General features: G+C 38.2%; 1 protein-coding gene across 1 annotated transcript in view; it reads left to right on the plus strand.

Moving 5' to 3' along the window:
• The window catches only part of LOC126095739 (S-phase kinase-associated protein 2-like), a 188,316-nt gene that overhangs the window by 136,904 nt on the left and 24,662 nt on the right, over nt 1-26,750 (plus strand). The window contains exon 9 of the mRNA XM_049910508.1: nt 1,015-1,194. Within this exon, the coding sequence (XP_049766465.1) occupies nt 1,015-1,194 (180 nt within the window). The remainder of the gene's footprint in view (nt 1-1,014; nt 1,195-26,750) is intronic.

The raw sequence follows: 26,750 nt of genomic DNA on the forward strand, positions 1-26,750 counted from the left end.
GGTAATCTGCTGCTTCCTTTTTATTTTTATTGTGGGTTGTCAGTTTAGGAAAAAAGCAGTTACATATTTTTTAAAAATTCCTTTTGGTCATATTCTGTTTTATTCTATTTTATAGGGCATCAGACAGTATTTTTAAAGCTTTGACAAAGGGCATTTACCTCCTGGGATAGACTCGCATTTGGAAGGAAGACGGTTCAAACTCACGTCTGGCCATCCTGATTTAGCTTTTCCGTAATTTCGCTAAATCATATCAGGTAAATGCCAGGATGGTTCCTTTGAAAGGGCATGGCTGATTTCCCTTCCCATCTATCCCTAATCTTAGCTAGTACTCCATCTCTAATGACCTCGTTGTCAACGGGACATTAAACACTAATCTCCTCGTCCTCCTCCTGCTGCGATATTTTATGTGTTGCATCCCATGTACCCATCCCTACCAAATATCAGTAAGTTCTTTTATATTTTTTTGTTAATCCAATCTCACTAAACAGGGTCCTGCAACTATTATGAAATTCTGTGTTTCTTCCATAGGCCAAACTGAAGATCCCTAAATAAAGCTGAAATGCTTCATTGGAATACAATAAAAAAATTTTGACATTTGCAAACAAAACTTTTTGTTTCTTCATATCATACCCACTGGTTGCTGTACCAACTCTGTTATGAACTGGAAAATGTTTTACTTTTCATGTTATTATTCTTCTTATGTTAGAATTACTTTTTATTGTTTATCACATGCAACAACTGTATGTGTTAACAAAACTACAGTATCCATCTTTTAGTTGCTGTCCTTCTGGCAGTACGGTAGCTGTCATCTCCCTTCACTTACAAGGAACATTTTCCTCCCAGTTTATTACCCCTTTTTTTCTCCTGCCTTTGATTTTCAAAGAAATGAACCTATATTTACATTTATTGTAGATCATCATATGCAACTGCTCCATATTTGTGTTAGAACCTGTCACCAACAACTCCTATTTGGGAGGGAACCTGTAAAATATGTAACCCTCACTTTATTACCAGGTATGGAGGTCTTTCACAACTGCAGCATGTTGACTTGTCAAACAGCTGGGCATTAGATGATATTGGTCTAATTTCCTTGATTCATGGATGCCCACAAGTACGATGGCTTCGGCTGTTTGGTTGTTATGGGCTAACAGATGAAGCATTCAAGGACATTTACAAACTTGTGCATTTGAAAAGGTCAGTGGAAAAGATATTGTTCTACATTACAGTTTAACCTGATTGTGTTGAGTAGTTATGTACAAATAGATAGTTGTATAAAGGAAAATTCATTTGAGAATTGCTGGCCAAGACTTACCTATTGGAGGCAAAACATGTAGTACTGCCAATAGATACATACAAAAGGAAAAGTGATGTATGACCTAGCTTTTAGAAATAATAGTTCCTTCTGTGAGGAGAAGAGAAGAATAGGTTGGGGAAAGTTGAAAGGAAGGGCAGCTCACTCCAGTCTCAAGATGAGTAGGCCCCATCTGTAGTAAGGACAAAGGTAGGTAAAGATGAAGGGGAAGTCGTCAGAGAGAGACCAAGAAGTCAGAGATAGTATGTTTGCAAGCACTGGTTGGTTGGTTGGTTGGTTGAGTGATTCAGGCAGAGAGGACCAAACAGCAAGGTAATTGGTTGCATTGGATTAGCAAAGAAGGGGGGGGAACCATCCCTGCATTTTCCTGAAATGATTTAGGGAAATCACAGAAAATCTAAATCAGGATGGCTGGACACAAGTTTGAACAGCCATCCTCCCGAACATGAGTCCAGTGCTAATCATCTCTGTTTTGCAAACAGTGTGCTAGCTTCTGTGCAGAGACTATAAGGTGAGAATGAGAAGTAAGTATAGAGTAAGGGCAAGAGAGATGTTAGAGCAATTAAGAATTGGGACAGGAAAAAGTGATAAAATAGTAAATGACTGTACTCTAGTATCATCAGCTTCTGAAATGCACTGATGCTGATGGTCTATCGAAATGTATTCCACATAGTGATTACAGTGCTGATTGATATTTAATGGTAGGTGTGACTCATCTGTCACTCATGGAACCACTATTAAACTGAGGTACAGTTACGCCCATGTCAACTGGATCCTGCCACCTTGTACATTTCCAGTAAATTTCAGTCTCATTATTGTAGTATTTCTTCTACCATGCCCTACTCGCTTCCTGATGATCAGCCAGGAAAAACTATTTCTCACTTTCACTCTTTATGGATCATGCTTTCGCAGTCACTGTGTTCATTCTTGTGACTTGCTTACCGTTTGTGGACCACTCGAAACAGAATTCTCAGCACTGCAAATTGTGATACAGTTATCAATTTCCGTTGTTACTAACCCCAAACTAACTTTTCCAATTTTTAAATCGTTTTTCGTCCCTAGACCTTAGACAAATGTTTTGGCACCTCTAGAGCATATAGTGTCACCTGGAATCATGGATGTCACCGCACCTTGTGATTTGCACATCCTGGCCGGTTGACACATACATGGTGGTGAATGGTTAACAGTGGCAGGTTTGGAAATCTCTGTGCTGAATGTGATAGTGGATACTGGCCTCACAGCAGTCCCCCCGTGCCTTAAAAATAGGTATGAGCTATAGGAGCTAATCTTCATGAAAGGTTCAAACAAGTGCAGAGGGTGGGATTTGTCAATGGGAGCTCAGCATAAGGAAATACCTGGCAGGTCAGTAAAGAAGGCCATTGTCCACTCTGTTTGCTTACTGTGGGTCACGTCTGAGGTGTGATGTTGCAATGTCGGCAGCAGTAGAGTGCACATGGTGCACCCATCTGCTAATCATGCCTCATGTTGTTATGAATGATGCCTGCCACCTGGATTCAGAGACCATTCTCAGGCCGTACAAGTGGCTGTCTGCTTTGTAAAGACAAGCAGTCTCACTCGCAGTGTGGAAACAGAGCTACTGTTCCGCAACATCATTCCCAGAATTGATCTTGGTCCTCTGGTTTGGAGCCAAGTGAAAGGGTTAAACCAGGGACACAGATGATTTTGACAGTCTGTGATGCAGCTTCTTCAACCTCTGCTGTTTGATGAAGAACTGTAGTACCTGCCTTAGTAGAACAGACATGCACTACACGCAGAAAATGGCTACAAGGCTAGTGGAGTAAACATGTGATTTTTTTAAGATAGAGGCTTGATTTCAGACATGGAAGAATACTTTCCCAATTAATTGAAAAGAATATCAGTCATCATGATATGGCAAAGAAGGAAACTGTTAATATACTACTGTGGTTGTAATTAAACTGGCGGTGTTCTGAGTGCTTCAGTGCAGCTTGTATACACTACAGGATGCTGAAACATTGTAGGTATGTTCATTAATTGATGTATTTGCTGGGGAAAAAAGGTTCCATTCACATTCACTGCCACTAGCTGAAAATATGCCACTGTGGGTGGAGAAGGGGGGGGGGGGGGGAATGATCAAGCACGTGATAACAGTGGCTCTGGCACTTTTATTAGGATATGGTCACAAATTAAAACATGTGTTCAATATGGTCTCTTGACTCAGCGATATCCTGCGTCGGTATCACAGCATGATCAACATTTGCTCACAGCATATCCGGTGTAAGCAGAGCAATATGTTGTCATATTCTGTTCTTCAGTTACATCCCTGATAGTCACAGTCTTTCAGATATACCCACAATCATAAGTAACATGACTTTAGGTTGGGTGATCTTGGAAGGCCACACATCTTGAAATTGTCTGGAAATGATGAAGTCATTGCTGAAGGTCTCTCAAAGCAAATCTTTCATCTAACAAGTGACATGTGGTGTTGTGCAATGTTGCTTGAAAATAATGGTGTGGACTCAGATGTATTCTTGCAAAACTGGAATCACGTGTCTCACAAGGTGATCCTTATAATGTACAGATGTCACTGGACATCTAACATGTCTGTAAAGTGCCATCTCCTAAAAGAAAAACGGACTGTGAATGAAGGAGCTTGTGAAACCTCGCAACACAGTCACATAAGCTGAGTGAGTGTATGTTCCTGCACAATATGTGGTGGAGCAGAACCCCATATATGACAGTCCTGTGTATTTGTGGCACCATATAGAGTAAAATGTGCCTCTTGTGTCCAAAGAATATTCCCAGGCCACATATCATCATGCATGCTAAAAAATGAAGGGAAAAGTCAATATGTTGTAGCCTATTGTGGTTCTCCGTTTGGTGCCCATTCTGAATCTTGTAGGAATACCAGTGTAAAATGCACCACAAAATCTTCTGAACAGTTTACCAAGGGAGAGAGAATTCTCGTACCATAGCCTAAGCACTGCCTGCAGAATTTGAGGCATGTTCTGCTTGAATGGCTGTAGCTACAGCAAGTGCATCAACTGCCATGGTAATGGGCCATCTCCCTCTCCCTGTTGCACCACCTAACTCACCTGTTTCTTAATATTTCTTGATCACATTCTTTAGCGATTTATTGACGTGGTACCTCTTCACAGTTGTTTCTGTCACCAATATTCCCGCAATGAAGCACTGCTATTTCTGTTATTGTGATAAAACAACTTTACCAGCAGTGCACTGTCTTTCTTCTCAAAAGCCATTACATTTCACACAGAGAAATTCAACTTTCTTAACCCTCTACACCAACAGTCACTTCATGAAAGAAATCAGCATGAATCACCAAATGACAAACAGCACACTGACATCAATACAGGAAACATATGACATTACGACTGAGTACCATATTTTCACCTGACGGCAGAAAGTGAAACTATTATTTTTTTCAGCATACTCTGTGAATGGACCGATTAATGAACGTACCTACATTATTCCAGCATCCTGTGATGTATACAGCCTGCACTGCAGCACTTGGAGCACTGTCACTTTCAGTATAACTGCCCAGTATTAGTTGGCTGCTACAGCATCCATGGGAAGATACCAGAACTATTATTGCCTGGTAACAATGTCCGCATTCTGTTAGAGACAGGAACTTGTCTGAAACCAGATGTTAATAGCAACAAAATTATGATTGAAAAGTATTTTGCAAGGAAAAGTTGAATGCTGGTGTAGAGGTAAGTTTGTAGCTATTAATAATAAATCTAGTGAGCTTAGTACAGATACCAAGTGCCGTAATTTGGATAAAGACAAATTTTAAAAGGTAGATAAAACATCATTGTCTGATGCTCAGGAACAGTAGTGTCGGAAACTTGGAAATATTTCTTATAAATTTGCTGGTCATCTTGGAGATTTCAATTTACTACTCAAACACTGGAAAAGTCAAGTGACTAACAGAGTTAGTAATGACAGAGAATCATGTGACGTTGTTCTAAAAGCCTTATCCAAATATTGCCTCAAGCAGCTAGTCAGAGAAATGGCTCGCAAAAAGCCTGAACTTTTTGACTCATTTAGTGTAGAACAGGGAATCAGTGATCATAGGGCCATTACAGAATCATTGAATATGGCTGTAAATAGGAATGTAAAGAAAGCAGGAAGTTATTTCTGCTTGGCAAGTGCAACAAGAAACAGATTTCAAAGTTCCGGGGTGATCAAAATGAGAATTTCATCTCCAGGTTTGACAATGTTGAGCATCAGTGGACAAAGTCTAAGAGTGTTCTACAATACACTTTATACAGATATGTTTTCAGTTGTGAAGAATGTAAAGACGCACTGTGGTTTGACAGCCTTGTTAGAAAATTGCTATGTAAGCAAAGAGCTTCACTGCAAATTCAAACATAGCCAAAGCCTTACAGACAAACAAAAACTAAATACAGCCAAATTAGCTTAAGGAGAGCGATGTGTGAAGCTTTCATAAATTCAAAAGGGAAATAATACCTACCAACATAACAGAAAGTCCTAAGAACATTAGGTTTTATGTTGACCAGTAATGGATCGAAGCCATCTATCCAGACATTGTGACCATAATGGCATTAAAGCATGACGCAGAGAAGGCCAAAATAGTAAATATCATTTTCCAAAACTGTTTCACTGAGAAAGAGCACTCTGTAGTTCCTTCTTTAAATTGTTGCATGAACATCAAAACAACAGATATTGAAATAAGTGACCATTGGATAAAAAAGCAACTGAAATCACTCAACAGAGGAGAGGCCACTGGACGTCATAGGATACCAGTATGATTCTACACAGAGTATACAAACAAATTAGCTTATCTTCTAGCAGCAGTGCACCACAGATCACTCTAGGAGTGAAGTGTTCCTGATGATTGGAAAAAGGTGCACTGCATTCCTTTCTTGAAGATAGCCTCTCCAACAGATGCACAAAACTATGGGCCAAAATCTCTTACATGAGTATGTTGTAGAATTTTGAAACATGTTTTATGCTTGTGCGTTATGACATTTTGGAGACCAAGAATTTCCTCTGTAGGAAACAACGTGGGTGCCAGAAACAACAGTCAAGTCAAACACAGCGTGCTCTATTCATCTGAAAGCCCCAGAAAGTAGAAGATATCAGAGTTCAGATTAATGCCACATGCCTTGACTTCAGGAAGGCATTTGATAAAGTTCCACATTGCTGCCTAATGAACGAAATAGGAGTGTACAAAATATCAGAGTACATGTATGATTTAATTGAAGAGTTTCTAACAAACAGGACATAGCTTTTAATTTTGAACAGAGAGAAATCTTTGAAGGGAAAGTAACTTCTGCTGTACCTAATGGGAATGTTACAGGACCAATACTTTTCACATATATACAGTATAAATGATCTAGTGGATAACATCAGAAGTTTCTTGAGGGTTTTCACAGATGATGCTGTTGTGTACAGAGAGGTCACAACATTACAAAACTGTAGCAAAATGCAGGAAGACCTGCATATGATCGACACTTGGTGAAGGGTTGGTAATTGACCCTCAACATAAAAAATGTAATGTGTTGGGCATAAATAGGTGGAAGACCCATTATTTTTTATATTACACAATTTGTAGACTACCACTGTAAGCTGTCACATCCATAAAATATCATGAGCATGCATATTGAGCAATTTGAAATGGAATGACCACATAAAACTGATCACAGCTAAGGCACATGCCATACATATTCATTGAAAGAACCCTCAGGCAATGTAGCCTACTCACAAAGGAGATAGCCTACAAAACCTTCATTTGACATATGGTATGTGATCAAAAGTATCCGGACACCTGGGTGAAAATGACTTACAAGTTCGTGGCGCATCCATTGATAATGCTGGAATTCAGTATGGTGTCGGCCCACCCTCAGCTTTGATGACAGCTTCCACTCTTGCAGGCAGATGTTCAATCAGATGCTGAAAGGTTTCTTGGGGAATGGCAGGCCATTCTTCTTGGAGTACTGCCCTGAGGAGAGGCATCGATGTCAGTCGGTGAGGTCTGGCACGAAGTCGACATTTCAAAACATCCCAAAGATGTTCTATAGGATTCAGGTCAGGACTCTGTGCAGGCCAGTCCATTACAGAGATGTTATTGTTGTGTAACCACTCAGCCAGAGGCCGTGCATTATGAACAGGTGCTCAATCATGCTGAAAGATGCAATCACCATCTGCAAATTGCTCTTTAGCAGTAGGAAGCAAGAAGTTGCTTAAAACATCAATGTAGGGCTTTGCTGTGATAGTGCCACACAAAACAATGAGGGGTGCAAGCCCCCTCGATGAAAAACACGACCACACCATAACACCATCACCTCCTACACACTCTGGCAGATGACGTTCGCTGGGCATTCGTCATACCCACACCCTGCCATCGGATCACCACATTGTGTACCGTGATTTGTCACTCCACACAACATTTTTACACTCTTCAATCGTCCAGTGTTTACCCTCCTTACACCAAGCGAGGCGTATTTGGCATTTACCGGCATGATGTGTGGCTTATGAGCAGCGACTCGACCATGAAATCCGTTTTCTCACCTCCCACCTAAATGTCATAGTACTTGCAGTGGATCCTTATGCATATTCGAATTCCTGTGTAATGATCTGGATAGATGTTTGTCTATCACACATGATGACCCTCTTCAATTGTCGGCAGTCTCTGTCAGTCATCAAACAAGGTCGGCCTGTACGCTTTTGTGCAGTACGTGTCCCTTCACGTTTCCATATCACTATCACATCAGAAGCAGTGGACCTATGGATGTTTATAAGAGTGTGGAAATATCACATACAGACATATGACACAAGTGACACTCAATCACCTGACGACATTTGAAGTCCATGAGTTCCGCGGAGTGCCCCATTCTGCTCCCTCAAGATGTCTAATGACTACTGAGGTCGCTGATATGGAGTACCTGGCAGTGGGTGGCAGCACAATGCCCCTAATATGAAAAACGTATGTTTTTGGGGGTGTCCGGATACTTTTGATCACATAGTGTATTTAATATTGCTCATCTGTATGGTATTCACACGAGACTGGATGTTCTCTATCAATCCTAAGATGAGCAGTGAATTTCATTACAGGTTTATTTGTTGTTGTTGTGGTCTTCAGTCCTGAGACTGGTTTGATGCAGCTCTCCATGCTACTCTATCCTGTGTAAGCTTCTTCATCTCCCAGTACCTACTGCAGCCAACATCCTTCTGAATCTGCTTAGTGTATTCATCTCTTGGTCTCCTACGATTTTTACCCTCCACGCTGCCCACAAATACTAAATTTGGTGATCCCTTGATGTCTCAGAACATGTCCTACCAACCGATCCCTTCTTCTAGTCAAGTTGTGCCTCAAGCTCCTCTTCTCCCCAATTCTATTCAATATCTCCTCCTTAGTTAAGTGATCAACCCATCTGATCTTCAGCATTCTTCTGTAACACCATATTTTGAATGCTTCTATTCTCTTTTCATATAAACTGTTTATCATCCATGTTTCACTTCCATAAATGGCTATGCTCCACACAAATATTTTTAGAAAAGACTTCCTAACACTTAACTCTATAATCAATGTTAACAGATTTCTCTTCTTCAGAAATTCTTTTCTTGCAATTGCCAGTCTAAATTTTATATCCTCTCTACTTCGACCATCATCAGTTATTTTGCTCCCCAAATAGCAAAACTTCTTTACTACTTTAAGTGTCTTATTTCCTAATCTAATTCCCTCAGCATCACCTGACTTGAAACTTCCTGGCAGATTAAAACTGTGTGCCCGACCGAGACTCGAACTCGGGACCTTGTCGTGCTTCGGTAGCTCAGTCAACTTCGGTAGCTCAGATGATAGAGCACTTGCCCGCGGAAGGCAAAGGTCCCGAGTTCGAGTCTCGGTCGGGCACACAGTTTTAATCTGCCAGGAAGTTTCATATCAGCGCACACTCTGCTGCAGAGTGAAAATCTCATTCTGGAAACATCCCCCAGGCTGTGGCTAAGCCATGTCTCCGCAATATCCTTTCTTTCAGGAGTGCTAGTTCTACAAGGTTCGCAGGAGAGCTTCTGTAAAGTTTGGAAGGTAGGAGACGGATACTGGCAGAAGTAAAGCTGTGAGTACCGGGCGTGAGTCGTGCTTTGGTAGCTCAGATGGTAGAGCGCTTGCCCGCGGTAGGCAAAGGTCCCGAGTTCGAGTCTCGGTCGGGCACAGAGTTTTAATCTGCCAGGAAGTTTCATATCAGCGCACACTCCGCTGCAGAGTGAAAATCTCATTCTGATCACCTGACTTAATTCGACTATATTCCATTATCCTTGTTTTGCTTTTGTTGATGTTCATCTTATACACTCCTTTCAAGACACTGTCCATTCCATTCAACTGCTCGTCCAAGTCCTTTGCTGTCTCTGACAGAATTACAATGTTATCGGCGAACCTCAAAGTTTTTATTTTCTTCTCCATGGATTTTAATACTTACTCCGAAATTTTCTTTAGTTTCCTTTATTGCTTGCTCAATATACAGATTGAATAACATCAGGGATAGGCTACAACCCTGTCTCACTCCCTTCCCAACCACTGCTTCCCTTTCATACCCCTCGACTCTTATAACTGCCATCTGCTTTCTGTACAAATTGTAGATAGCCTTTCGCTCTCTGTATTTTTCCCCTGCTACCTTCAGAATTTGAAAGAGAGTATTCCAATCAACATTGTCAAAAGCTTTCTCTAAGTCTACAAATGCTAGAAACGTAGGTTTGCCTTTCCTTAATCTTTGTTCTAAGGTAAGTCGTAGGGTCAGTATTGCCTCACATGTTCCAACATTTCTACGGAATCCAAACTGATCTTCCCCGAGGTCAGCTTCTATCAGTTTTTCCATTCGTCTGTAAAGAATTTGCATTAGTATTTTGCAGCTGTGACTTATTAAACTCATAGTTTGGTAATTTTCACATCTGTCAACACCTGCTTTCTTTGGGATTGTGATTATTATATTCTTCTTGAAGTCTGAGGGTATTTCGCCTGTCTCGTACATCTTGCTCACCAGATGCTAGAGTTTTGTCAGGACTGGCTCTCCCAAGGCTGTCAGTAGTTCTAATGGAATGTAGGTTTATTTAATAACTGTGAAAGTGTTGCGATGAGGCTCAACCAACTCCGGTGGTAGACACTGTAAGCGAGACATTCTGCATCATCATGTGGATTACTATTAAGGTTCTGAGAGTGTACATTCCTAGAAGGGTCAACAAATATATTGCTTCCTCATACAGATATCTCTCAAAAAGACCATGATCATAAAATCAGAGAGATTTGAGCTCACACAGAGACTTACCAACAATCTTTCTTCCCGTGAATCATTCACAACTGGAACATGGAAATGGGAAAGTGTCACTAGTAGACAAGGCACCTCCAACTGTACAGTTTAAGAGGGCTTGTGAAGTACAGATCTAGATGTATTACACAACGCCAAATCATTGTAGTGCTACAGAAGATGTTAAATCCATCAGCAGAACATAATCAAAATGTTGTTAGTACCACCTAACTATTTTCTGTAATGTCTCACAATGTTTAGCTTGCTTTATTTATTCAGTCCAGTTACTCTGACTATCAACAATGCAGTCTACATAATGAACACACTTGATGATACTCCCCAACAATAAAAATAATCATTAAAATGAATTTTTGTTGAGGATTAATAGTTGTACTGCATATGGACATTGTTGTTTATGCTTTACAATTCTTGAATTTACTGTTAGTGAATGAGCCTTGTAGTTAATTCAGATTTCAGTTGCCACATTCCAGTACTCAATACAGTTCCAGTATAACTGTAATCTAAACATTTGACTTTTCTGTCATATTCATTAAATAGTACTCGAATATTGAAAATGTATTACCAATATCAGTGTACTTTGAAGATGACAGAGAAACTCAGAGTAGAAACAAAATAAGTTACCAAAAAGAGACTAGTTTTTGCAATTCCATTTTTTATTCTGTTAAATCACAAACATATAAATCATGATCAAACAACCTTTTTCATTACTAAAAATGTTTTGAAGTCTATCAATACTCTTTGTAATTTAGGTGGATGTTGGACAAATAGTCTTGGCACCTTTTCATCCCTTTGTCTGCCAAAACTGGGATAGTTAAATCTTGTATTTGTAAGCTAACACTGTGTATTGTCCATTTTTTTTCAGATTAATATCATCATGAAAAATATATAAAATACGGAAACATGTGTGCGAATAAATTATTCAGTTGCAAGTTTGCTGTAATACTTGTGAAGATGACCACATCAAATAAATTTCATCCCTCCCCCCTTCAATGACTAGCATTATTTACAATCTAGATCAATTTTCAAACTACACACTGACTCTTAATACACAGTGAGAGTTCCTTCCATAGAAGATCTCAGGCTTTACTTTGCTTCCTATACAAATTGGCAAAATGAAGAAAAAATAAAAATAGAAACATCGATTTGTAGCTTTTAACATTTATATTAACCAAGCAATGTCATGTTTCTACTAGAAAATAACTTCTTTTTATGGGCACAATAATTGTCACAAGTATGAAAATAGCACATACAAAACTATCAAGAAATAAAATTTAAAACATTGAAAAATAATTCAATGTACAATATCATTTCTGTTACAGAAAATTGTACCATTTTTTCTGTTAAAAAATTGTAATTTAAAACAATTTTTGTGCCTTGTTGAAAAGTGTATCACATGTATTTGCTAAAATCTGTGCCAGTGTTTATGATTCATATACATAAGAAAAGAGAGTGTTACTTTTACAGACTGTCTCATCTTACTTATTATGTAAATGATCACTATGTGGTACAATACAGAAATTACTGTAATGCCACAGGCATATGTCTAAGTAAATTCTCATTGTTCAACCACATTATAGTTAGTTCCATATGTATTAAATGGGTTGTTTAATTTCAGATATCTGCAAGAGAAAATTTGAACAATTGTTAGTATTTAATGCCTCCCAGTCCTGTACTCTCCATCTGTCACCACGCAATAAGAGTCAACACCTGAAAATTTAAGGTTGCTTATGTGCTACTAATATCACTTTTTGATCAGCTCACCAAAGGACTATGACTTCTTGCACAATCACCACCTGCTGTGTGCATAATGTATAACTCTTTACTGAAGCACAGATACCAAGTGAAGTTCAAAGAGTATGTTCATCATTGTGCACAGTATGGAAGAGTGCAGCTTAGGCTGTTGTAGCCTGCTGTTGCACATTTGTCATGTACAGAGCCCTTCGGCACATGGCATTAAGCAGTGTAGATGCAGCAGACCACGTAAATTTCCACAGGCTCACTAACACCACCAATGTAGCAGGATGCACATAACTGATCACTGTCCCATACAGCCACCAGTTTAAGAGGTTGGTGCTCGCTGAGGTGAGGAGGAAGAGGTGAGACTAATGGGTATTTGGCTCTCTGGTACAGTTTGCATCTCAATATTATCTGAGAACAGTTGAGATTATTTAGTGATAGACAATGTCCCTGGGATTACATCCCAACTGAATGACCCTGCTGTAGGATCATACAAGTTTACCACCTGCCACATGGGATGACCTCCAGTGGTGATTGTGGCTGCCTGGAGGGCAGTGAAATCACGTGTTGAGGTGAGACTGCTGCAGAATGGGAAGCAGCAATGCAGCCTCCAACTGAGTGATGACTCCAGGAGAATATGTCTATCAGAGTGAGAAGCTAAACATAATATGATGTTCGAGCCAGACACAAGAGTAATGAACTCTACCCCACGTGGAAACTGCTCCTTTCTGGTATCTGCAAATCATCATCTGTTGTTGCTAACATATATGATCTCAATAGTTTCATGTGTTCCTGCACTACCAGCTTCATTTTGTATGACTGCACTGTTCTGTAAGTATTAACTGTTCTGTCTCTTGTGTCCAATTTCCCTCTTAGCTTACGTAAACCAGTACTTCATTATCTTTTTCATCCCGATCATTAGTATTGGTCACTGTGCAACATAAAATCAGCTTGCCTTTGTCAGCTACTCCCATTTCAGAAAACCTCAACTGCTACTAGTCCTTCATTTCCCTTCTAAAACTCACACAAGGCCAGTTATTAATATTTTATGATTTGTATTTTGTTCAATCTCAGGTTTACAGTCAGTCAGTGGAGATAATTCTGTTGTAAATCTCTTGCTAGTAACACTACAATGTTACCTTTGTGCCATATAACCACATGTATGGATAAATTAAATATCAGGGATTATAGGCTAGCATCACTTTCACATAGAGTTAACATGGGAATAGTTGCAATGTATATAAAAGTTGGACACAAAGTAAAAAAATAATGAAACAGATAGTTTATGTGTAAACCAGAACCTAGAAGCGTGTTTTTCTGAGTTTTTTACTGTAGAATACTTCCCTGCAGTTGTAAGAGTCTACAGATCCTCTCTAGGAAACTCTCAGCTCTTTTTGCAAAATATAGGTGCATTATTGAGCTATCTGTCAGACAAGAAGAAATGTTTAGTGGGTTGTGGAGATTTCAGTGTATATTTCTTAAAAGACATGGACAGGAAAAATGTACTAGAATAAGTTTTGGATGTTTCATTTTATGCCAGTAGTTGGTTTTCTAACTTGCTTGCAGCAAGATAGTAGGATGCTGATTGACAAGGTTTTTATAGACAGTGTTCAGGTTGAAATAATTAACATGTATCCAATGAGAACAGGATACAATGTTTTAAGAATAAGTTAAAAGAGGTGGTGCGGGATGAGGTATATATGGAAAGAAATGCTAATGTCAAATTGAGTTTGTTCCATGGTAAATTTCTGTCAGTATTTGAAAGTTGACTTCCTTAAAAGTTATCCAGAAGATCCATTAAAGAAAGAAGGAAGAAGTAAGCCATAAATAACTAAGTGAATAAAAATATCATTGAAGAGGAAAAGGTAAATGTATATAAAGGCCAGAGTAAGTCCAGCTCTACTTGTGTACTACAAAAATCACTGTAATATTTTAAGGAAAGTCATTAAAATTTCAACAATTATGTACATCTGGCAGATATTGATAATGCGGGTAGTAAGATTAAAACTATGTGGGCTATTGTCAAATGGTAAACAGGACAATAGTCAACATACAAGATACCATAATGGTTAAAGTAAATGATTAAGTTCTGACTGATAATTCACATGTCGTGAGTACTTTCATCAATCACAATCTAAATGTAGCAGCAAAAATATGATGAAATGGTTCAGTTGAAGCAGCAAGAGAGAGCATTAAAATGTTATTTCATGAAAATTTAAGCAAGTAGAATAATCACCAACATCCTTCACATAAATTAATAGAATTATAAAAAACAGAAGCTCATATGGTGTTGTTGGACTTTCAAACAGAATTTGTATTTGTATTTATTTATTTATCCTGTGGATCACATATTGTACAAAGTACACATGATATAGGACAAGTCATTTTTCTTAACAAATATCATTTAAAAAAATGTACACAAAATTGTTCATTGATGAATATAGTAACTTCACCTACAGAGAATACAAAAAATTTACATGGGGAACTAAGAAACATGTAGGCAATGTAGTGCTACTTTAAATTTACACAAATAATCACTGAGATTACAGAATAGTGAAAATGTCAACTGGAAACACAACAGAAGGACAATGTCATTTAAAAACTACATTAAACATGAAATTAACATTGAGATTTCACAGACAATTAAGTTTTAATACTAATAGAATGTGTACTTGTACATTCAAAAAGCGAGTTGAAAAATTTTGGGAAGTGAAACTGAAACATAGTTGTGTATAGTAGAAATTAGGTTATTATTTTGCCTACAGAATGTTTTACTCTAATCACAGTATTTTACAAAGGAACTTTATAATTTTTCATTTCCAGGAATTCTTGTACTGAATAGAAACAGTGCTTTGTCAGAAATGCCTTTAGTTTATTTTTAAATATTGGATCTGGAGCAATTTTTATTTGTTCTGGAATTTTATTGTGTAATACGACACCCAGATGAGTTATATATTTTTGGTATGATGATGTCCTTGAAAAAATTTGATGGATATTAGATTTCCCTCTGGTATAATGAACGTGTATATCATTGTTTTGGATTAATTTGCCTGTTCTTGAGAGGTATTCCCTGGCGAATAGGATTGTTTCTTGAATGATGGGATGGGATGTTTAGAACATTAAGTTTTATAAATTGACATTTACAGGATTCCAGCTTTTTGAGGCCACAGATTATCCTCAGTGCTCTTTTTTGTAGTTTAAATATATTTGTGCTGCGAGTTGAATTTCCCCAAAAGATGATTCCATAGCGGAGCAATGAGTGGAACTGCGCATGGTATGCTTACATTAGTGTGGATTTACTTGTAGTAGATTTTAGTATTCTTAGTCCATAGCACAATGATGAGAGTTTCTTTGATAAGTTGTTTATATGTGTGTCCCATTTTAAATTTTGTTGGGCCCATAGACCCAAAAATTTTGTTGCATTTACATTTTCAATTTTATCATTATTTAACTTTACTTGGACAGTTTTTTGACTGGATGTGGGAATTAGATGGAAGTTGATACATACAGTTTTCCCACTATTAACAATTAGGCCATTTTTGTTAAACCACTCAGAAAGTTTTTTCATAGAGTTATCAGATATTGTCTGAAGGGATTCAGGGCTAGATCCAGTCAACACTACGCTTGTATCATCAGCAGACAGGATAGTTTTTTGTGGGCTCATACATTCAACAAGATCATCTATGTAAATGAGGAAAAGTAATGGCCCTAGAACAGAACCCTGGGGAACACCATATCTTATTGTTCTTTCCTCCGAGAGGAAAACTGTGTTATTTATTTTATTCTGTACATTAATATCGTATTGAAGTGATACCTTCTGTCTGCGGTTTTGTAGGTAAGAGCATAGCCAGTTGTGAGCCACATCTCTTATTCCTCTTCTTTCCAATTTAGCAAGCAGTATTTTATGATCTAGTACGTCAAAGGCTTTAGAGAGATCTAAGAAGATACCTGCAGCTATATTATGTTGGTCAATTGATTTCAGTATGTGGTCCAATAGTTCAAAAATTGCTGTCTGGGTGGATAAAGATTTACTAAAACCATGTTGTTGAATGCTGATTGGTGCGTGGTTTTTTTATGAAATTTATAAGCCTGTCATAAAAAGTTTTTCCAGGATTTTTGAAAAGATGCTTAATATGGATAATGGTCTATAATTGGATACTAAATCAGGGGAACCTTTCTTTAGTAATGGTGAGACTTTAGCTATTTTGAGAGCATCTGGAAAAATGCCAGTTTTTAATGATTGGTTGTAGATGGTTGATAATGGCTTTACTATATGGGGAGCACACACCTTTAATATGAGGTCAGGTACTTCATCATAGCCACTAGAGATTTTATTGCGTAACAATTTTATTATGTTCATAATTTCATCAGGGTTTGTTTCATAAACAAACATTGTAGCATTAGTGCTGTTTGACGTATTGGTGGAATTGAAGAACGATACCTTGCAGTTTGCCTGAATGAGATCTTCTGCTAGTGAGGTGAAATATTCATTGAACTTGTTTACAACTGTGTATGGATCTGTGACCTTAGAGTCATTAAATGTTAGAGAAATGTTTTCCTTTTTAGGTGTTGAACTACAAGTTTCTTTTTTAATAACTTTCCACATTCTGAAAAGTTATTCTAACTTGATAAGTAATGTCCTTAGTGATATATGGAATGCATCACTGGCAAAGGGTATTTGTCCAGGCTGATAAAAATATGCAATTGTTAAACCCCTTCATAAGAAGGTTACAAGAAAGATTTAAATAATTATCATCCAGTTTGCTAATTGACATATTTTTTGTAAATTATTCGAAAACATAATGTACTTGAGAGTAGCCCCACACTTAAATAGAAATAATTTATTTAGCATATCACAGTCTGGATTCCAGAAGGGTTGCTTGACTTGAGAATGCTATTTATACATTCACACATCGAATATGACAAGCCTTAAATAATAAAATATCACTGGTTGGTAATTTTGTGATAAATAAACACTTGCTCTGCTATCTAATACACAACTGATTCCACTGAAAAACACTCCACCGTAACAGATCCTTATGCTAACGCAAACTTAACTCTCATTACTGATCAGACAAAATTATCTCTTATAGACTATTATTTCACTGTATTCCATCAAACTGCGTGATATTCTAGCCCAATGGGTGATGTACATACAAATCTTGCTTACTCATTCCACATACTACTCCAGGCAACTATGTTTAAAGTTTTAATTCCTTAATGTTAGAAAAGGCTTTACCATGACACCCTTCTATGGGTAGATAGCTATCTCCATATACTGACTGCACTGAACACAAACACTTCTATTATGCCACAATTAATATTAATAACTTAGTAGTCCAGATGCTATTTACTACATATTGCCTCTACTGCTGCACTCATGAGCTGATTACTTCAGATGTTAATTATAGTTTTCAGATAATCTGCACCTTCTCCTCCACATAATACTGACACCTTTGATTTTCTGTTTACATTACCTCTTTGATAGAAATTCTGTAACCTTGGTACCAATTTACTTTCTTCCATCCTCTTAGGATTCCATTACTTATCACTAACACAACATTATATATATGTATATATATATATATATCACTAGAGAAACCCTTTCTAAAATATTCCTTTACTAAAGTATCCTACTGTACAAAATCACGAAAAATGAGACAGAAAGATGGGGTAAGCATTATTGCCACATAATGACTCCAACATGGAAGGTTGAACCCCCTACTTGCTTTTAGGCCTTATGTCTGGTTCTATGCACACTCCATTCTCCTAACAAAACCAATACTACCGAAGCTCAGAAACCCTTTAAACTGTCACAGATCAATATTCAAACATCTAAGTGGTGATACATAGGGTTTCAGGTCAACAATATTCTTTAATCCTAAAATCCTGTTACTCTTTGTGTAAGCCAATTCATAAGAGCTGTCATGGGCAATGCATACCACTCTGAAAGGACCGTGGTACACATGCAAAAACTTCTTAATCTCTTCATTTATTTTGCTAGATTTTTTTGGTTTTGACAAGGACAAGGTCACCTGCTCTGAAAGTAGTCAGAATCACTGCTTTGTCATGCCTTTTCTTCCTTCCTTCTGCTCTCTTTTTCATCATCTCTTTAGCTAATCTCATCTTTTCGTTCTGTGCTACTTCACTTATCTGAGGGAAATCCACTTCTTCTGTGATGATGTTGCTGGCTCTCTTGTTGAACATAAGCTCACATAGAGCATATCCTGTTGATTTGTTCCACAAGTTGCTGATAATGTTTTCAAATGTTGAATATGATCTACCCAAGCAGTGTCTTTCTTACTACAATAAGTTCTGCACAGCCTATTAATCTCCTTCATAACCCTTTCACCCATGTTACCTTGGGCAAAATAGGTAGAAATCTTTGTGTGTTTTATCTTGTGTATTGCCATACAGTGTTCAAACCTCTCTGAAACAAATTGTGGACCATTGTCAGACAAAAGTGATTTTGGTACCCCTACATTGCGAATGTAATCAGCTGTCATCTTCTCAATTAAAGTACTGGTATTTGCCTTCTTAAATGGATACAGTTTTACATATTTTGAGAATGTGCCCAAACAACGAAAATATATTTACAACCTCCTGTAGATGCAGGCAAATCTACTAGAAGGTCAACTGCTATAACCTCTTTTGGTTCGCTAGGAAGGACAGAATGCATTAAGCCTTTTGGTGGCACATCATTTGTCTTTACTCTCTGACATATATCACACCCTATAGTCTCTGCTTAACCCTTCTCCACAAGTTGTTAAATATGACTGTATCCTAGCTACTAGTTTCCTGGTCCCATAATGTCTGTAACTGTCATGCAAGTAGTCAATAAATTTATCAACATGTTAGTCAGGAACGCATAACTTCCTGATCATTCAAATTTTTCCTCCTAAACAACAACACTTTATGTGTAGTATAGTACTGTCTCATCTTTGACATGTTGTCCGGGTTGTAATATCATTTAACCAACCTTACATTTGGATCCTCATTCTGCTCCCTTCTCATTTGCTTGCAAATTTTTCTAATAAGGTTCTCATCCTTCACTCCCTGCAAATAAAACCACCTTACTTGTTCTTCACAGTTCTCACTATAGTCAGTATCCTTCTTCCCTGCTGACATCCTAGATAATGCATTAGCCACAATATTGTCTTTTCCTTTTACATACCTAACCTCCAAATCCAATTGTTGCAAATACAAAGCCCACCTAGTTAACCTGGTGTGTTTCCGCCTCCTTTGTCATGCACTATATCTTATGTCCAAGCAAATAGTACTCAAACTTTTGAAACCCAAAAATAATTGCCAAAGCCTCTAATTCTGAAATGTAATAGTTCTTTTCATGTGGTTGTAATGTTCTACTTGCAAAAGCAATAGTTTCGTGTTCAACCTCCATCTCAGTAGGCACTAATTGGATAATTTCTACCCCCAAATCACAAAAACTTGCATCAGTACGCATACAGAAAGGCAGTGAAAAATTTGGATGTCGTAACATCTTACTATTTACTAATTCGATTTTCAAACTCTGAAATGCCTCTTCACACTCCTCTGTTCAATTCCACACCATATTCTTTTTCAACAAATTACCAAGGCAAGGACAATTAAATGACTGATCTGATACGAACTTTCGGTAGAAGCCAAACAAGCCTAACATAGCTTTAAGATCCTTATTGTTCTTTGAGGGTGGGAAATCCTCAATAGCAGCAAGCTTTTCTGTATCAGACTGTATATCTTCCTCATTAATCCTGTGAGCCAAAAATGAAATTTCCTTCTTTACAAATTCAGATTTACTTAATTTTAGTTTCATACCTACCCTATACATAGCTCTCTGTACTTCATTCAGAATCTTACAGTGCTTGAACCATTCTGCACTCGCTGTGAGGATATCATCTACATAGACCGTGATTTCATTTATTAATATCTCACCTAGCACCTTGTCAATAGTTCTGATAAATACACACACAGACAAGTTCAGACGAAATGCACCACACAGTATTGGTAACACTTACTTTCATGTAAAATGCTGTACATGGCCTAGATTCCTTGGCAAAACTGATATTCCAATAGCCACAAGTCACATCAAAAGGAGTCTTAAATTTACATCTACAGAATTTTTGCAAAATTTCATCTATGTTAGCTGGTCTTTCACTCTCCCCTATTACAATTTCATTCAACTTCCTGGCATCCAGAACCAACCTGATGCCACCATTCTCCTTCTGTACATCACAAGTGGATTATTATACCTGCTGGTTGACCTTCCAATAATCCCCCATGAGACCATATTTTGAATTTCTTTTCTCACTGCTTCATTTGTTGAAAATGGAATAATAAAAGTTTGCTTGAAAAATGGTTCATGATCCTTAAACTTTAGTTTGTACTCAAAATCTTTTACCAAACCTGGCCTGTCTGAAAATCCTTACAATTGCTCCAGAGAATACCTTTTAATTCTTCCCTTTGATTATTTGTAATACCTTCAATATCCTCAACTCTCTTTATTATTTCAAACCTTACTCTCTCCTCCTCTTCTTCCTCAGTAACCTGCTCAGTGGTCAAAACTCTTAATGGCAAATATAATTCAGTTAGCACACACTCGTCCATACATCCCAAAAATGATACTTCATACCTACTTCCGTTGCACTTAAAACTAAACTAACCATGAGCAAAATCAATATTTACACACGATTTGCTCAAGAAATTAGTCCCAAATATTACATAAGTGCTGAGCTTTTGAATTACCAAGAAATTGCACTCCAACAGCTGTCCTGCCAATTCCACATTTAATAGTACCTCGTACCTCTTGTTTCACACTCTTCGATAGCTTACCAGTGGCACCAATAATTCTTTTTCCAGAAACATGCATCACTACTATACCCTCTGTGTTCTTAATAAATTCAAAAAATGCCTGTGAAATACCATTCAAATCACTACCACTGTCCAGTAAACATTTAACATGTATACCTTGTACACTTGCTGTTATTACAGGGTGCCACACTTCCTTTTTGCTTGTCGTGTGATCATCTTCATACAAAAAATCCTCATTAATCTTTTCGCTGGAAAAACTATCATCCTGCTTACCAAAATGATTATCAGATTTAGTCAAATGACAAATAGTATGCTCCTCTTCCTCAGTACCACTCTCAAACTCTAACTCTTCATTAGGCCTAACATTATCCTTCTTTATTCTTTCTTTACTTAACACATTGCCACCATTATCAATTATAAATTCAAAATACCTCATCCTCATCACTACTGGATTTGTCATTGCTATCATCATTACAACTGCTGTCAGAATCAGACCCACTTCCACTTTCTTTACGCTTTAGATTTTGTAATTCTTCACCTTTTTCTCCATTTCAGTCAATTTTGAATCTACATTTTCATTTACTTTTACCGGTTTTTCTTCTACCACTACAGCACACTTGGTTTCTACCCCAGTTTCTAAATCATTTTTAATCTGATCAATTTGGTTCTCAGGTTTAACCCTGTTTTCAGCACAAAATATCCTGTCATCTATGACTACATCTTTACACTGTTTTTTAGGAGCCTCCACCCTCTTACTATAGTCATCACAAAGCTTCTTTCTCTCTTCTACACATTAACTACTCATTAAGATTAATTTCTCATTAGTATTCTGCTCTACTTTCTTTATCTTTTCATCACAATCTTTCCCTACTGATTCAACATTCTTATTTAATTCTGAAAGGCTAGAGCTAACTACCTTAATTTCCGTTTTAATTTCTTTCTTCAGTTCATCTTTTAGGCTAGTCATATCAGTTTTAATACTACCAATGTCTACTTTCATACTACTGATGTCTTCTTTCATACTATTTTCCACCCTCTTAATGTCTTCATTCGTACTCATATTACTCAAACAACTCAAACTACTCATAATTTACCTTCACATCACTTCCAAATTTCCGTCTGCCATAAACTTTTGCCCTTGCTGACTTTCGCTAGTAGGTTCCTCCCTCTTAACCTTAATGATTTCATCCACTTCAATACGGTTTTCGTCCATTTCACTCACATCACCATACAATGTATATGACGATTTTATCATTCCATCTACAATAGGACTTCTGTCCTCATAATTCAAAGTTACATTTTTGCTTGGCGTATAATCGCTATTGTCTACAGAACCAGTCTCCTGTTGTCCCTTGTCTCCTGTCACATTGTCTTGTTCATTAAGGTCACTCATTATGTATAACTTAATACAAAACAGCTTTTGCAGTGAATTACCTTGTTTTTAATTACTCATCTGTTGCCGATCTGCTGTGGTCATCTCAACTCATCTGCTGCAAGTTGTAACTCTCTCGGCGAGGCATCTTGTTTATCTCGGTCAGCTGTGTCCACCTGCATGCTGCTTGGCTGCTCCTGTACTCAGTGGTTGCTTCCATAGAACCTGCTTACTGGTTGGCTGCTGTCCTGCTGTGGCCATGGAACCCCAGCGCTGATCGGCCGTAGCATCTCTTCCTTTTAAATCCCTGTAAACCGCCTGAGTTCACACTTCACTGTCAAATTTCGTAAGTTCTAGTTTATTGTGCCCACAAACAATAGTCCTCACCTCGGGGCACCATATGTGACAGTTTGCCTTCTTTATTTCTTCGTTTGTTGTCCTCAGTGTCGACATACTGGGTTGTGATACTGACTGAAAAATCGGGTGTGGAAGTACAACACTGACTACTTTAAATAACGTAGCCGACAGATCCACAGTTGTGTTCCACATTAGTTTACTTTTACTGTTCATAACCCCCCAATAATACACTGTTATATACGGCCAGTGCACTATTGTTTTAACTTCCCATAAGACTCATTAATAGTTTGCAGACAAACCTCCACATACTGCTACAATAATTTACTATTTAACATCTACAAACAGTAAAAACCTAACAACAGAATTCACAGTTCTTGAAGAATAGAAAGGCACATATGGAGCAGACACTGTCATTGTTTTAACACACGGCCTAATTTTGTAGCACTTATTTCACAGATAAGTTGAAGCATTGTTGTTGTTCTAACCAACACAGGTTTCTCATCTGAAACTCGGCTATGGACTGACTGTATGTGACTAAAAATCGGGTCCTTATACATCCTCAGAATAATAAGTACTGAAACTAAACATTGTTTGAAGTTAAATTTACAGAAATTACATTTAAAACCTAACTCAATAAATTAACTGAATACATCAAAAAATTCTTTCCTTTTCACAGTTTCTTCTATTACAATTTTTAGGCCAAATTATTTGTTTAAATGATGAAATTAACATACTGTATATAGTTTCACAAACACTACTATTGATAAAACTGTTAATTACTTTGGGATTAATTAAGGGCTGGCTTTGCTAACATGTTTTCGAATAGAGCCAAATAAATCCTTTAAGAACACTATTAGTTGTTGCTCCAAATGTGTATAATTAGTACAGAATTTATATTCGTTTATACATCAACAATAGAATTTAAGTTTTGTAACAATTACTGAATTCACCCTAGAACAAAAGTATTAACTAGTAATAGTCAAATAAATTAGAAAATCAATTATATACATAAAACATAGTGCAGAATTAGACCTGGTGTTATATTCTTTAAAACTGAGGGCCAACCTTTATCTTTTATGGAAATGCAAATTATGTATGCGGGTGCAGTCTTTCTTGGCGTACTCCACTGATGAATTCTTCTTGGGTTATCAGCCGAGTGGTGGCATCTTGTCGGCAATGTTTCAATGAGTTTCGTACCCATCATCTTCTGATGAAGTGTCGGGATGCTGTGTTCTGCATATCTATATAGCTGCTTGGCCGTTGTTCGCTACTATAGGCCGGCCGATCGTGTTCCTCCGGAAGGGGGTACCGCGTTGGTGGGGGGGGGGGGGGGGGGGGCGCTCGCAACGCGGTCCAGCTTCGAGACCCGGTGGCTATCCAATCTGTCTGCGGATGCCGCTGCCTTCAGTTCGGAGCATTACTGATGTATTTTGCCAATTGTGGGATTCCACGCTGCACTGAGCTGAAAACCCCTATCCCTGTTTACTAAATTGTTGTGCAGATGTATCTCCACTGCCTCTTTGAAGATCGAGTCCCAGAAACCATTGGCGGCTACAGCTTCTTCGTATTTTCAAATTCGAAGGTGTGTCCCTCGATAATGCTATGTTCCGCTACTGCGGACTTGTTTGTCTGTCCTAGTTGTATGTTCCTGATGTGTTCAGTACAGCACTAGGAGATACATCTTTGTGTCTGCCCGATGTATTCCATCCCACATTCACACTCAGTACTGTAAGTCGTGGTGTCTTCCACCCCAGTTGGTCTTTGGTTGTTGGCAGTCCAGCAAATGGCAGAAACGCTACATGTTTTGCTGTGTCTTCTTCTGGTTTCTCCTCCCGCCTCTTGTCTGCATGCAAGGCGTGTCTTATTTGTGTCTCTTCCCGCAGATGTGCTAACTCACGCAGCAAGCTCTTGCCGTCACAGATCGACCTAGCTCTTTTTTTTACTAAGGTGTTCAGTACTGAGTTATGTTGTTGTGCTGGATGGTGGCAGCTCCGAGCATTGAGATATAAGTTCGTTTGCGTCTTCTTCCTGTAGACCGAGTACTGAACACCTTAGTACAAAAAGCCAGGTCGATCTGTGACAGTGAGAGTTTGCCGCGTGAGTTAGCACATCTGCGTGAAACCTTCCATAAGAATGGTTACACTGCGACACAAATAAGACATGCCTTGCGTGCAGACAAGAGGCGGGAGAAGAAACCAGAAGAAGACGAAGCAAAATGTGTGGCGTTTCTGCCGTTTGCTAGACCGCCAACAGCCAAGATCACAAGAATATTAAAGAAGCATGAAATAACGACCATCTTTTGCACACCAAAAAAAGTGAAAGATATACTTGGCTTAAACAAAAACCAACTGAGGTTGCAGACGCCGGGCATTTACAGTATTGAGTGCGAATGTGGGATGGAATATATCACGCAGACACAATGATGTATCTCCCAACACTGTACTGAACACATCAGGAACATACGACTGGGACATACAAACAAGTCCACGGTAGCAGAACATAGCATTATTTAGGGACACACCTTCAAATTAAAAAAAAACGAAGCAGCTGTTCAGCGCCAACGGTTTCTGGGACTTCATCTTCAAAGAGGCAGCGGAGACACGTCTGCACAACAATTTAGTAAACATGGATTGCGGTTTTCAGCTCAGTGCAGCGTGGAATCCCACAATTGACAAAATATATCAGGAATGCTTCGTACTGAAGGCAGCAGCATCCGCAGACAGATTAGATAGCCACTGGGTCTCTATGCCGGTCCGTGCTGGCCCCCCCCCCCCCCTCCCCACTCCCCCCAACTGCCGACGTGGTATCCCCTCCCGGAGGAACATGATTGGCCAGCCTACAGTAGTGGACAATGGCCAAGCAGCTATATAGATATGCAAAACACAGCATCCTGACACTTCGCCGTAAGATGATGGGTATGAAACTTATTGAAATGTTGCAACAAGTTGATGACACCACTCGGCTGATAACCTGAGCAGAATTCACCATCAGATTAGGCTAATGTATGTTAATAGTAATTAGTCAGAAATGAAAAAAAAAATTAAAGGGGCTGATGGAAAAACAAGAGGGGAAGTAAAAATATCCCATTCTCTTTGAGGTAATTTGTAATGTTCAAACACATTATGTGTTTCAAAATCCTGTTGCATATCAATGTCAATAATATGGGCCTGTAATTTTGTGTATTACTCCTACTACCTTTCTTGAATTTTGGTGTGACCTGGGCAATTTTCCAGTCATTGGGTACAGATCTTTCGTCGAGCAAGAGGTTGTATATGACTGTTAAGTATGGAGCTATTGCATCAGCATACTCTGAAAGGAACCTAATTGGGATGCGGTTTGGACCAGAAGACTTACTTTTATTAAGTGATTTGAGTTGTTCACTACTCCGTGGATATCTACTTCAAAGTTACTCATGTTGGCAGCTGTTTATGATTCAAATTCTGGAATATCTAATCTGTCTTCTTCAGTGAAGGAATTTCAGTAGGTTGTGTTTAGTAACTCTGCTTTCGCAGAACTGCCATTGTAGAGATGGAATTGACTGCGTCTTGCAGCTGGCATACTTTACATATCATTAGAATGTCTTTGGATTTTCGAAATAAAGTTTCGTTCTGGAAACTATTATAAGCGCCTCAGATTGATGTCTGTGCTAAATTATGACCTTCTGTAAAAGATCACCAATCTTGGAGATTTTGCATTCTTTTAAATTTTCCATGTTTTTTTCCATTGTGTCTGCAACAGTGTTCTGACCCGTTTTGTGTACCGCAGGGGATCAGCTCCATTGTTTGTTAATTTATTTGGTATAAATCTCTCAATTGCTGTCAGTACTATTTCTTTGAATTCAAGCCACATGTCGTCTACATTTACATTGTTAATTTGGATGGAG

The sequence above is a fragment of the Schistocerca cancellata genome, chromosome 8 (assembly GCF_023864275.1).
Source record: "Schistocerca cancellata isolate TAMUIC-IGC-003103 chromosome 8, iqSchCanc2.1, whole genome shotgun sequence".
NCBI lineage: Eukaryota > Metazoa > Arthropoda > Insecta > Orthoptera > Acrididae > Schistocerca > Schistocerca cancellata.